The sequence below is a fragment of the Sus scrofa genome, chromosome 12 (assembly GCF_054392235.1).
Source record: "Sus scrofa isolate SSC_HxYL_T2T_F1_AM1 chromosome 12, Sscrofa_HxYL_maternal_Yorkshire_Landrace_v2.0, whole genome shotgun sequence".
NCBI classification, from domain to species: Eukaryota; Metazoa; Chordata; class Mammalia; order Artiodactyla; family Suidae; genus Sus; species Sus scrofa.
In genome coordinates, this window is record NC_139394.1 from 49,237,668 (window position 1) to 49,251,651 (window position 13,984).

Sequence of the window (13,984 nt, forward strand, 5' to 3'; positions counted from 1 at the left end):
TGCCACAAGCTAGGGAGTAAGTCCCAGATGTGGCTTTCATCTGACATGGCTGTGGCTGAGGTGTAGGCCAGCAGCTGCAGCTCCAATTTGACCCCTAGCCTGGGAACTTCCATGGGCCACCCATGAGGCACTAAAAGGGGGGGGGGGATGTTTCATGTGTTGATTGCACTTTGACTTAATTCTTGAAAAGTATAAAAAGCACTAGCCATACAAGTCAATACAGCAATTGACTTATATAAGGGAAAGTATGCCTCAAAAAAGGAGTAGGAAAAAAAGGGGTGGTAGAGTCCTTTCAGCTTGAAAAACAAAGTCAATTCTCAATAGTGAAGCAGAGAGAAAATTTAAATTCTACGACGGAAATGTTCAAGTTTCCAACCTCTGAAAAGGAAACTTTTCAGTTTCCAAAGGAGGTTGAATTCTAAAAAACAGGAAAACATCCCACTCTCCTCCCAAGAGGGTCCCATGTCCAACCAATTCCTCTGAGGAAAAAGATACTGGGAAGCTTCTCAAAACTTCCCAGTGGCCACCATCTTCAGATCCCTTCCAGTCTTCTGATGAGCTGAGTGCTTCAGTAAAATGACACCAGATCCTGACCTTTAAAAGTCCTTCATTTTTCAGAATTACACACTGAAATTTTTTTTTTTCTTTCTTTCTCGCTTTTTTTTCTTACCACCACACCTGTTGAATATGGAGATTCCTGGGCTAGGGGTCCAATCGGAGCTACAGCTGCTGGCCTACACCACAGCCACAGCAACAGTGGATCCCAGCCACATCTGCAACCTATTCCAAAGCTTGTGGCAATGCTGAATCCTTAACCCACTGAGCAATGCCAGGGATCAAACCCACAACCTCACGGACACTATGTTGGGTTCTTAACCCACTGAGCTACAATGGGAATTCCTTTTATTTTTTTAACACTGAAATCTTTACCATAGAAAGTATACGTTTGATAACTGCTTAAAAATAACCCCAGTGCAGAAGACAGGGAAAACTGCTCAGAATTTAGCTAAATGAAGTTGGTCATAAGTTGGTAATAATTGAGGTTGGGTATAGACTCACCAAAGTTCATATATTTCCTTTAGTATTATATATATGTGTGTGCATATATATTTTTTGGGGGGAGGGTCTTTTTCTATGGCCACACCCAAGGCATATGGAGGTTCCCAGGCTAGGGGTCTAATCGAAGCTGTAGCTGCTGACCTACGCCAGAGCCACAACTACGCAGGATCTGAGCCACGTCTGCAACCTATACCACAGCTCACGGCAACACCGGATCCTTAACACACTGAGCGAGGCCAGAGATCAAACCGGAGTCCTCCTGGATGCTAGTCAGGTTCATTAACCACTGAGCCATGATGGGAACTCCTAGTTTGTTGGTGGTTTTTTTTTGTTTTTGTTTTTGTTTGCTTTTTAGGGTCGTACCCACAACATATGGAAATTCCAATCAGAGCTACAGCTGCTGGCCTATACCATAGCCACAGCAACACCAGATCCAAGCCACATCTGTGACTTAAACCACAGCTCACGGCAACACCAGATCCTTAACCCACTAAGCAAGGCCAAGGATTGAACCCGCAACCTAATAGTTCCTAGTTGGATTTGTTTCCGCTGTGCCATGATGGGAACTCCCCAAACTCCTAGTTTTATATATATTTTAAGTTCTACCTTAAAATGTAAAAATGTATAGGAGTTCCCACTGTAGCACAGTGGGTTAAGGACCTGACTGCAGAAGCTCAGTTTGCTGTGGAGGCACAAGTTAGATCCCTGGCCCAGCACAGGGTGTTAAGGATCTGGCATTGCCACAGCTGTGACAGAGGTTGCAACTGTGGCTCGGATTTAATTCCTGGCCCAGGAATTTCCATATGCCATGAATGCAGCCATTAAAACAAACAAAAAAGATGTATGGAAAAAGCCAAAAAAAAAAAGAACCACCACAAGTATTATATTTCCCATAGGTGTGTTTCACAACATGACTCAAGGCTGGAAAATACTCTAGGCCTAGGGAAAAACCAACCTGACCCTGCCTTCTCATAGAAGCATTACCTCTAGAGCGCGGATGCTGCTGTGGTAGGTGATGGAGAGCATGGAGAGGCTGAGCACTGGAGTGGGGATGTCAGGAGCCTTGCAACAAGGCTGCATCTTCTCTGTGACCGACTTCACCAGCGCAAGCACAAGTCCTTGAATACCCACAGTTGAAGTTTCTGCACTTCCCAAGACAGTCAATGTGTCCAGTCGGATCTCTGAAGCACCTAACATCCAGAAACCAAGTCAGGCTTGGTTCTCAACTCTCAAATGGCAACTTTAATCTTCACTCTCCTTCCTTCTTTATTCCCTTCGCTCTAGCTATCTGTATTCACACCTCTCTAACCTCATTCCTCATATTTAGAGTTTTTCCTTTCCCATCTTAACCTAACTAGAACTGGCAGGGCCAGAGATGTCCCCAAACTCCTACCAATTCCCCAGAGGTATCAGTTTCCTCTCTAGAACTAAGTACACAAAGAAATAAAAAAAAAAATACCTGATATCAGATATCAAAGCTGTCTTCTTCTTCTATATCTTGCTACTTATAAGCTCTTAATATCCAGAAGCCAAACAGTTATGCAAGACCTTCTAATATTTCATGCCTCTAATTAAGAAAATTTTCAGAGTTGGAGTTCCCGTCGTGGCGCAGTGGTTAATGAATACGACTAGGAACCATGAGGTTGTGGGTTCGGTCCCTGCCCTTGCTCAGTGGATTAAGGATCCGGCGTTGCCGTGAGCTGTGGTGTAGGTTGCAGACCCGGCTCGGATCCCGAGTTGCTGTGGCTGTGGCATAGGCCGGTGGCTGCAGCTCCGATTCAACCCCTAGCCTGGGAACCTCCATATGCCGCGAGAGCGGCCCAAGAAATAGCAAAAAAAAAAAAAAGAAAGAAAATTTTCAGAGTTGGCTTTATTAAATGAGAAAAAGCAGCATAATCTGCTTAGATTGCTAACAACCCACTCTAGTATAGACTTCCTGTCCCACTTACCAACCAGAGAAGAAAGGGTGAACAAGTTCATGTCTTCCACCTTCAAGTCTACTTTCCACAGTAATGAGACCAAGTCTCCAAATGAAGATTCCCTAGGGACAGCTGACTGCCCAGACTGTGGGCCCATCAAGGACAAGATCCGAGAAAGACACTGAGCACAGGTATCTGATGTTTCTACCTGCAGTCCTCGGATGGTACAATCAAGGAAGAGGGTATCTGACTGAGTGCTGGACAGACCCAGAGGCTGGTTATAGCTACCCTAGAAAAGAAGCAGAAGGACTCCATCAGAAGCATGCTGACACAGTTCTGTAATGTCTGCCACCAAAAAGGTACTCAGTGCTCTAAAGCAAGGCAGGATGAGGAAACTATATGGGCTACTATCCACCAAAGTTCCCACCTACCTGGAGTGTAAAGGAGTCCAGGACAAGCGCCTCACCCCAAACATGCATATTGGGTGGGTGGGGTGCCCGTTGAATGTGGGAGTCACTGCCCACCCGCCAGCAGAGGTGGTCCACAGTTAGGACTCCCCGCTGATGGATACTCTGTGGTCTCAGGTGCTGGTAATCTGAACAAAGAAGGTAGGAGAGAGGAGTTCTATGAAACCACAGTGGCCATCAATTGGGCCCAGCTCCACTAAGGAACAGATTCTTGTTCTTTCCTTTCCCATTGCATGGCCTTACCCAGAGAGATGGAATTGAATCCCAAGGCAAAGGGCGGTGTATCTCCAAGCTGAATGGAAACATTGACATTGGAGATGGAGGTGCTAAAGATGATAGGAGCCAGGATTTGAGGGAAGGTTCTGCATAGGAACAAGACATCATTGTTTGATAAAGAAAAAATAATTTCCTATCATGGAACAGATAGGCAAAAGGCAGAGTGAGAAGTTCCCTGCTGGCTCAGCAGGTTAAGGATCCAGTGTTGTCACTGCTGTGGCTTGGGTTGCCGTTGTGGCACAGGTTCAATCCCTGGCCTCAGAACTTTCACTTGCTGTGGGTACAGCCAAAAAATAAAAAAAAAGGCAGGGTGAGATTTGTTGTGATTACTAGGATGGGATGCAACTAGAAAAAAAAGACTGAACTCAGTAATCCACTCCTACTCCCAATGACAATCCACAGAAACATATTAGGTTAAACCATGTGTGTGAAACTGCCCTTTTTATAGATCAAATATGATGAACGTCAGTATGATTCAACCTAATACAACCAAGGATCATCACTTCCAAACCACTGGCCTTAATTTCTCCATGTGACACAATGCAAGTACTATAGAGAGAGTAAAACAGCACTGCTGACATGACCTGTCACCTTATAGTCTAAGGCATTATAGATACTGTGTATCCTCATAAACAACGGAGGAGTTCCCATTGTGGTGCAGCAGAAATTAATCCAACTAGAAACCATGAGGTTGTGGGTTCTATCCTGGCCTCGCTCAGTGGGTTAAGAATCTGGCATTGCCATGAGCTGTGGTGTAGGTTGCAGACACAGCTCGGATCCGGTGTTGCTGTGGCTGTGGCATAGGCTGGCAGCTACAGCTCAGATTTGACCCCTAGCTTGGGAACCTCCATGTGCCGTGGGTGAGGCCCTAAAAAGACAAAAAAAAAAAACACCCAAAAAACAAACAAAACAAAACTGAGTTCAATTTAACAAATGTTTATTTTCTATAATAAGGAACTGTGCTGGGCACTGAGGACATAAAAACAGAACATCATCCTACCGCCAGTGTCTAGTCTAATTGGAAAGATATATAAAATAGACACAAAATAGGATCGCTATTGAGTCTGGGCTACTGAGATGGAAATTTTAAAAGATCAAGGAATCAAATACATATTTAATACAAGATGCTACTTTAGACCACAAAAATCTGAGACTCCACCTGATAAGATGGTAGCTGGAGATTATACTGACCTTTTCTTCCTTTGCTTAAGAACAGATGAACTAGACTCTTGGGCCTCCGGTGTTAGCATGTGCAGCCAGTGAGAGAATTCTTGATGCCGGTAATGAATAATACAGGTGTTCAGAACTAAGGAGGCTGAGAGGTCAATGGTGGTCACCTGGAAATGAGACAAACAGAAATGGCTTGGGTTGATTTCATTAGCTCATGATGCAATATGTAGGGAGAGAGCAAGGAAAGGAATGATTTTTGGTCAACATACCTGCACACTAGCCTTGAGGGAGTTGAGGCAGACAATGCGCTGGCGGCTCTGGGACAGCAACAACCCATCTGTAAGCACAAAGGGCAGATCAGAAGAGAACACCAGGAGGGCAAAAAGACGAGGAGGGTCAGAGACAGGCAAGGGGATGACCAGATAATCACCAACCCTCCTCAGTAGGGGCTATTTTCTTTTGGTATGCTCCCTACTCCCCCGCCCTGATCACACTGATGGTAAATTAAGAAGATCAAGTGGGGCACAGGGGCAGAGTGTGTCTAGTCCTTGCATTCTCTCTCAGTACCAGTATCCCCACCCATGAACCTTTCAGAAGGAGCTCAGTGCTCATCTGTGCCAAATCAGAGTTTGCTGTGAAACTTCGAAGGGGCAGCTGATCCTCATCACGGTGGTACAGGAAATGCAGCAGTTTCAGTGTCCAATTCAGGTGCCTGAACCAGAGACAGTCTCTGCCTCAGAAATATGTGGAATGCTATTCTTACTCCCTCTCTCCCCTCAGACAAGCTCAGTGCAGCTACTAAGCTGGTTATGGAGACCCCAGTATGTAGCTCCAACTACACTCTCCACACTTCTGTGTCAGGAGAGATCTCACCTCTTTTGACTATTCATGGACAGCACCACACTTGTGATCTCCATCTTCACCTTGACCTGGTCTGGCAGCTGCTGAAGGAGGTACAGGCCAGGCAGAGTTGGCTCAGCCAAATTCTCTGTCACCTCTGAAAACATGAACGAATAATAGAAGGGCCATCAATCCTTGATACTCCTAAGTCTCCCAACATGCCGTGCCCTCTTTGGCCAAATCTCCCAAATAACGTAGGCTAAAACAAATGCCCAATTTTAGGCCACAAGGCAAATATCGCAGAGGTCCAGGCACCTGCTGTACTTCCTTCCCCAGAGATTAAAAAAATAGCGTGGAGGAGTTCCCGTCGTGGCGCAGTGGTTAACGAATCCGACTAGGAACCATGAGGTTTCGAGTTCGGTCCCTGCCCTTGCTCAGTGGGTTAACGATCCGGCGTTGCCGTGAGCTGTGGTGTAGGTTGCAGATGCGGCTCGGATCCTGCGTTGCTGTGGCTCTGGTGTAGGCCGGTGGCTACAGCTCCAATTCAACCCCTAGCCTGGGAACCTCCATATGCTGTGGGAGCGGCCCAAGAAATAGCAACAACAACAACAACAACAACAACAAAAGACAAAAAGACAAAAGACAAAAAAAAAAAAAAATAGCGTGGAGAGCAGATTGTTATAATGAAAAAAATATGGACTTCAGGGCCATATTATTTATTTATTTATTTATTTATTTATTTATTTATTGGGCCGCGTTTCTGGCATATGGAAGTTTCCAGGCTAGGGGTCGAACTGGAGTTGGAGCTGCAGCTGCTGGCCTATGCCAGAGACACAGCTATGTCAGATCTGAGCCATGTCTGTGACCTACACCACAGCTCACAGCAACACCAGATCCTGAACCCAATGAGCGAGGCCAGGGATTGAACTCATACCCTCTTGGATACTAGTCGGGTCCTTAACCTGCTGAGCCACAAAAGGAACTACTAGGGCCAAATAACTTAAACCCCATTTTTACTTTTGACTAGCTGTGTGAGCTCAATCAAGTTATCTATCTAATCTTCGTAGGCTTCAGTTTTCTCATTTGTTAAAATAATAACATTTTAGGAGTTCCCGTCGTGGCGCAGTGGTTAACGAATCCGACTAGGAACCATGAGGTTGCGGGTTCGGTCCCTGCCCTTGCTCAGTGGGTTAACGATCTGGCGTTGCCGTGAGCTGTGATGTAGGTCGAAGACACGGCTCGGATCCCGCGTTGCTGTGGCTGTGGCATAGGCCGGCGGCTACATCTCCGATTCGACCCCTAGCCTGGGAACCTCCATATGCTGCGGGAGTAGCCCAAGAAATAGCAAAAAAAGACAACAACAAAAAAAAAAGAAAAAAGAAATAACGTTTTAGTACAGCTCTAATTCATAATAATTAGGTATTAAATGTTAGTTCTTTCACTCACCGCAAGCAAATGCCTATTTCCTCCTGCTATCCTCAAAGGCTAGGGTCAAAGGCAATGGGAACTAATAAATTACACCTAAATAAGTAGTGAGACCACTGTTTTTTTCTACTTCCAAAATAACCCAAGAACAGGGAAGCTAAGAGGCTCGCTGAGTGGGGCTTTACCTGAACCAGGAACAGGCTTAGGTGCCAGGCCTGGGCCCTGGCGCAGCAGCTGACTATGGAAGAGGCCCTCGTGCAGTTCAGCATGGAGTGTCCACACATCCACAGTGATCGCCTTCAGCTGCCAGCTGCTGATACCCACCTCTAGACACAGCTCTAGGGCAAGTGAGAGCTCTGCTAGGCAGGTGTCCTCCTACAGGAAAGATAAGCCTCTAAGGTATGAATGTGTAGGGAGTTTGGGGTCAAAATGCAGTGATCTGGAACAGGTTCTTGAGGGAATCCCATAGGACACAGAATCTAGAATGGAAGCCCTAAGCTCCTTCATTTCTTATGCCCATTAGAAAAGAAGACATCTGAATGACCATGGCATACTCACCAACTGGCCACTCTTTAGAACTTTGCTGTTGATCTGACTTAGGCTCACCCCACATTTCAGCCTGGGAAAGGAAAAAAATTAAGAGCACTTGGTCCCTCTTCTCACCCTTTACCTTCAATCAAGGTTTGTTGGCTGGAGGGCACAAGGCAAGCAGAAATGCCTAATCTTAATTTCTCCTCAAATTACACAAAATGAGAACTTGATGCCTTGGTAAGAAAGCCCTGGAGTTCCTGCTGTGGTACAGCAGGTTAAGGATCCAGCGTTGTCTCTGTAGCACGGTGGGTCTGATTCCTGGCCCCGCACACTCAGTTAAGGATCCAGTGTTGCTGCAGTTGCAGCATAAGTTGCAGCTGCAGTCTGCACTCAATTCCCTGGCTTGGGAGCTTCCATAAGCTACAGGTGTGGCCAAAAAAAATGAGGGGGGGCAAACAAAAAAACCCAAAAAATCTCGCTCTGACATCTACCCACCCTGAAACAACTATAAGGCAAATACCAAACTTTCTTCTACCCTTCTACCCATACTTACCTCTTCCCATCACTATCCAAAAGAAAGCTGCAATCTCTGATCTGAATGTGCCACAATGACTCAGAAGTGGCCACCTTGAGAACCATGATGTTTACAGAATCTACGTGAATGGAAAATAGCTGGAAGGAAGATGCAAACACAAAAAATAATTAACAGTCAAGGCAATGCTCTTCTTTTACAGTGGAAAAAGAGTTAGGAAGCAGCTCTCACAGTAGAAAATACAGGAGAAAAATCCACCTACGACTTCAAAGCCAACCACCTCTACTTCAGTCCAGGAAAGTGGGAAAGTAGTCTCACCTGGCAAAAGATCTTCAGTAAGGATGGGCTGAAGGACAGCTCCTTTTGGTGTACCCCAGCATTCTGGGAGAATGGGGCAAACAGGCCAGAAACCTTCTGGAGGTCCGTTCTGATACGCACTTCTCCAAAGCACAAGGCCACATAGTGTCTGCCCAGAAGAGATGCCTCACTGCCATCAGATCCATCCCTTCCACAGCAGTGTCTTCCCTCCCTCACATTCACTTTCCCATCCCCCCTAAAAATGCAGCTCAAATCATGGACAATAAATAGTCTTACAGTAGCTTTCAATATCTTTCCCATAAAACAATAGCTTCCAGGCTAACCCAGAGAATAACCAAGAACCCACTACCCTCCTTGGGCTGTAAGACCTCTCTGAAACAATCTCGTTCTGCAAACCTCAATCCCAAAATATTCTCCAAAGGAGCATGAGGTGATAGGCTACTCACGGCAGATCATGGCTAAGGAGTTTGCTGGAAATCCGTAGACTATCAATTTCCTAAAACAGCAAGGGAGAAAGCTTTGTACACTAACTGCTGGGTAAGCCAAGAGCAGCCAAATTTCCTACTTTTCAAGATAGGAATTTTTTTTTTCTTTTCTTTTTAGGGCTGCCCCGGCGGCATATGGAGGTTCCCAGGCTAGGGGGTCGAATTGGAGCTACAGCTGCCGGCCTACACCACAGCCACAGCCACGTCAGATCCGAGCTGCGTCTGCAAGCTACACCACGGCTCACGGCAATGCCAGATCCTTAACTCACTGAGCGAGGCCAGGGATCAAACCCACCACCTCATGGTTCCTAGTCAGATTCATTTCTGTTGAGCCACAGCGGGAACTCGAGGAAATGTTTTAAGAACAGGAGGAAGTGCAATAGCTCTCCACTAAATACTCTCCATTACTATTTCTACCAGCTTCTCTCCTCAGTGTGATAGCCTGTTCCTCACAATGACATGGACTGAACTTGCTTAGTATTTCTCTTTTACGAATATGCTGCCCTGTTTCCACTCTTAAATTAAGCTCTTCTACTTCCCATTATCTTTGTTCTGTGCTTCTGTTATCTTTCTTACATGCCCTCGACACTCTGCGCCTTATAAGCATTTTTAACAGAACCACTTGCATCAATTCCAGTATTCCCAAACTAGCTCTAAGATCATCTTGGCAAAGGGGTGCAAGGCTGCGTTAACTAGGAGAGAGAGCCACTACAATTCTTAAAAAAGGAAATCAAAAGTTGAAATTCATTTGGATCAACCCCACATACTACCCAGGGAGTTTCCCAGGACTCTCACCACTGTTTGCTGGTGCTGCTGAAATTTAAGACTAACATTCTGTATCCAAAAAAAGGAGCCAATCTTTAGTTCCGCCTTCAGCTTCCGCTGACACCAACTGGTGGCCAACCGGACCACAAGCCACCTGCAGAAAAATCCTTATGAGTTCATAGGACCCTCTCCCAATTATGGCCTCCCTCACCCCCTGCTGGCCCTAGAACACCTTCCAAAGGACCATGATTTGTAGCTGAATCTTCTGGGCAGCTCTCCTGTCTTCCAAAACACCATTCTGTCATATACATTCATCCGCGCAGATCAGGACCCCAGCCCTGGAGTGTCCCCTCCACCCAGATGAAATCAGACGAACTAAACTCCACCTTCTAAGTTGGAGACAAAGAAAGCAATCCCTCAAATCCTTAGGAACCCCAGAGATAGAGAGAAGACTCCCAAGAGAAGTCGAAGGACAAGCACCCCTGCCAGATGTGCCCATCACATCACCCCCAAAGGGTCTCCTTCGCCTTCCAGACAGGTGTCCGCGAGAAGGCACTGTGGGGTCACACCCAGCCGACTCAAATGCCGCTCTCCCTGGGCAGCCAGACCTGTTCCTGCTCCCCAGGGCAGGTTGCAGGTGCCCTTCGCGCTCGCGGAAGAGGACGTTCAGAGGCGAGTGAATGGAAAAAGAAAAGCCAAGCCCCGTCCTCACTCACACCTCCATCCTCCTCCCAATCGTAGCATCTCCTCAGGCCTCGTCCGCTTGCTTGGTCTCCCCCCCACTCCCGGTTCTTCCGAGACAGCTCCGGTCGTACGCCCCCGCTCGATCCCTTTCCTAGTCGCTAGCCCCCTCCTCGGCCCCTCCCCCTCTCCATCTCCCCACTTCTAGCCCCTTCCCCCTCCCGCCCGCTTCTTTCCTGCGCGCGCCCCCTCCTCAGCCTCTCTTCCTTCCCTTCCCACTGTCCCCTCCCCCGCTGTAGCTGGGATCCCCTCACCGGCCTAGGAAGAGGGCGATGAGCGCAACCAACAGCAAGGCCAAGAGCGCGGAGAAGAACAGGGGCATTCCGGCCCCGGCCCGGCCCGGCTCTGGCCCCCGCCCTGCCGGGGCAGCCCCCGCCGGCTCCAAGCTGGGCCGCCACGGGCCGACCAGCAACAAGCGCAGGGACAGCGCGGGGGGAGGAAGCGTTGGCGCGAGTGCGCCCCGCCCCCTCCCGCAGCCAGCCAGCCTGCCAGCTGTCTTTCGGCCCCGCCCGCCCGGCGCCCGCGATCCAGTGGGGCCAACCGGCTGCTAGCGCGAAGTGTAGGCGTGGCTCCGGAAGGAGCGCACTGGGAGCGGCCCTCAAGCCGATTGACACACAGGCCCCGCCTCAGGCGCACCCTTCTGGACCCGGAAAAGCGGAACCGGGTTTACTCGCCAGGGCCTAGGCTCGCCCGGGCCTAGGCTCGCTCCCAGGATGTCAGAGGACCCGGATGGATCGCTTCACTGCGGGGAGATCCTCTCTCAAAGCAGTTTCCCAGAGTAGTTGTATAGAGTCTGCGTGGCCACTTAGGGCCTGGACTGAGGCTAATGCCCCAGTTATACCCCTGGGTCATACGAAGTAGTTATCCTGTCTTATTCCAGAGCCTTATCCGAACATCATTGAGGAAACCAAGGGGTAATTAAAAGGCCTCAAAAGTCCCACCTCATTCCATTCACAACAGAATGAATTTTTAACTCATTTACTGTTCAAATGTTCTAGTTAATATGTATTGTGCTGCTGTGTGGGCAGCACCATTCTGGACCTTTCCTTGCAGTTTTCAGTTTTCTACTGTCAATAGCAGTCAAAGCACTGCGCTGGAGTGGTATTACAGAAGTAAAGAATAGGAGTTCCCGTCGTGGCGCAGTGGTTAACGAATCCGACTAGGAACCATGAGGTTGTGGGTTCGGTCCCTGCCCTTGCTCAGTGGGTTAACGATCACGGCGTTGCCGTGAGCTGTAGTGTAGGTCGCAGACGCGGCTCGGATCCCGTGTTGCTGTGGCTCTGGCGTAGGCTGGTGGCTACAGCTCCAATTCGACCCCTAGCCTGGGAACCTCCATATGCCGCGGAAGCGGCCCAAAGAAATAACAAAAACACAAAAAACAAAGTAAAGAATATTGTACTTGGAATTCCTCTGTGGCACGGTGGGTTAAGGATCTGGTATTGTCACTGTAGCTGCCCAGGTCATTGCTGTGGCGTGGGTTTGATCCCTGACCCAGGAATTTCCTCCTGCTGCAGGTAAGACCAAAAAAAAAAAAAAAAAAAAAAAGCTTGTGTGTGTGTGTGTGTGTACATACATCTTCCACAAGAACTATCTATATATGTTCTTGCCCTTTGGGAACAATTTATCTGGAAAGCAAACATCATTATGTGAAATAGAGAATTCAGTCAACTTTATTTTACCTGTTTCTCTGTGAAATGCAACAGGACAAATGTTCCTTCCAACTCTAGTGCAGTGATGCTAACACAGTACAAGCTAAAGAAATTCTAAGGATTTAAAAATAAATACTTCATATCCCTTTGCTCTGACATCCTCATCTCCATAAACTCCTTCAGGATTTCACTTGGGGACTTTCTTTCCCACTCCTTCAGATAAAGCCCCATTTCAACTTTCACCTAGGTTACCCAGAGTTGCTTTTACCCTCCCAACAGGTTTCCTTCCTTACCAAGTCCTCTCATTGGTCATTTCACATTTCCCCAAGGGCTCTGCCACTGTTTTTTTCAAGTTCATACTTAACTCTCAACTATAGTTCCACGATCATCCTTGTAATCTGCAGCCTCAAGATATACGCTGTCTGTGAACTTTCAGGGAAGACGTAATAACTTAGTGAAAACTCTGACCAAGCTAGGAGGGGTAACTACAACACATCTCCCTACTGTCATTCATGTTGTGCAAGTTGTTCTCTTTACTCAGATGTTTCTATCACTTGCCTTCTTTCTCCCTAGGCTATTACCACCCAACTCCCAACTATCTCATTAGCATGAAATGTTGCTTTCATTATGTTTACATTCTGGAGTGATCTCAAGGGATCGATGCAACCGAAGTAGAATAAGGGGGAAGCGGGCAGAATGAGCTCAACTAGTTTGAGACCTCAGCTTACTAAGACACGTTCTTGTAAATGAGAGCGGGTCTTAAGAGTTCTCTAGTGATTTAGCAGGTTAAGGATCCAGCATTGTCCCTGAAGCAGCTTGAGTTGCTGGTTTGTTTTGGGGGGAGGGTGGCTTTTTAGGGCTGCACCCATGGCACATTAAGTTCCCAGGCTAGGGGTCAAATTGGAGCTGCAGCTGCCAGCCTAACCACAGCCACAACACCAGATCCTTAACCCACTGAACAAGACCAGGGATCGAACCTGAGTCCTCTTGGATACTAGTCAGATTCGTTTTGCTGAGCCCCAGTGAGAACTCCCTGGGTTGCTGCTGTGGTACAGGTTTGATCCCTGGCCTGGGAACTTCCACGTGTCATGGGTGTGGCAAAAAGAAAAAAGAGAGAGCAAGTCCTTTAATGTTATGGGGCCATGTGTGACACCGATCCAGTATCTCCAAATGTTCAGCATTATCTCCCTAAAGCAAATAAGGATTAAAAAAAAAAAAAGTCCAGTAGTTCCCTTCGAGGCGTAGCAGTTAACGAACCTGACTAGTATACATGAGGACATGGGTTCAATCCCTGGCCTTGCTCAGTGGGCTAAGGATCCGGGAGTGCCATGAGCTGTGGTGTAGGTCACAGATACAGCTCAGATCCCGCATTCCTGTGGCTGTGGCGCAGACCAGGAACTGTAGCCCCAATTTGACCCCTAGCCTGGAAACTTCCATATGCCGCAGGTTTGGCTCAAAAAAAAGAAAAAAAATCCAGGAGTTCCCATCGTGGCACAGTGATTAATGAATCCGACTAGGAACCATGAGGTTGCGGGTTCGGTCCCTGCCCTTGCTCAGTGGGTTAACGATCACGGCGTTGCCGTGAGCTGTGGTGTAGGTTGCAGACACGGCTCGGATCCCGCGTAGGCCGGTGGCTACAGCTCCGATTGGACCCCTAGCCTGGGAACCTCCATATGCCGCGGGAGCGGCCCAAGAAATGGCAAAAAGACAAAAAAAATAAAATAAAATCCAGACGTTTCTACAAAATAAAAAGGCCTGCTAGTCACTGAAATTCCAGCAGATGGCAGACACTTCTGTTCACCACTAC

The 13,984-nt window shown here is 47.6% G+C and overlaps 1 protein-coding gene across 1 annotated transcript in view; it reads right to left on the reverse strand.

The window, feature by feature from the left end:
• The window catches only part of KIAA0100, a 40,019-nt gene extending 29,132 nt beyond the window's left edge, over positions 1-10,887 (reverse strand). Inside the window, 15 exon segments of the mRNA XM_084985758.1 lie at positions 2,044-2,249; positions 3,009-3,267; positions 3,410-3,573; positions 3,689-3,807; positions 4,913-5,058; positions 5,161-5,228; positions 5,479-5,603; positions 5,765-5,888; positions 7,342-7,531; positions 7,715-7,775; positions 8,241-8,359; positions 8,538-8,685; positions 8,984-9,033; positions 9,818-9,941; positions 10,783-10,887. Coding sequence (XP_084841884.1) covers positions 2,044-2,249; positions 3,009-3,267; positions 3,410-3,573; positions 3,689-3,807; positions 4,913-5,058; positions 5,161-5,228; positions 5,479-5,603; positions 5,765-5,888; positions 7,342-7,531; positions 7,715-7,775; positions 8,241-8,359; positions 8,538-8,685; positions 8,984-9,033; positions 9,818-9,941; positions 10,783-10,850 — 1,971 coding nt within the window. The 5' untranslated portion in view covers positions 10,851-10,887.
• Between the last annotated feature and the right edge of the window lie 3,097 nt (positions 10,888-13,984).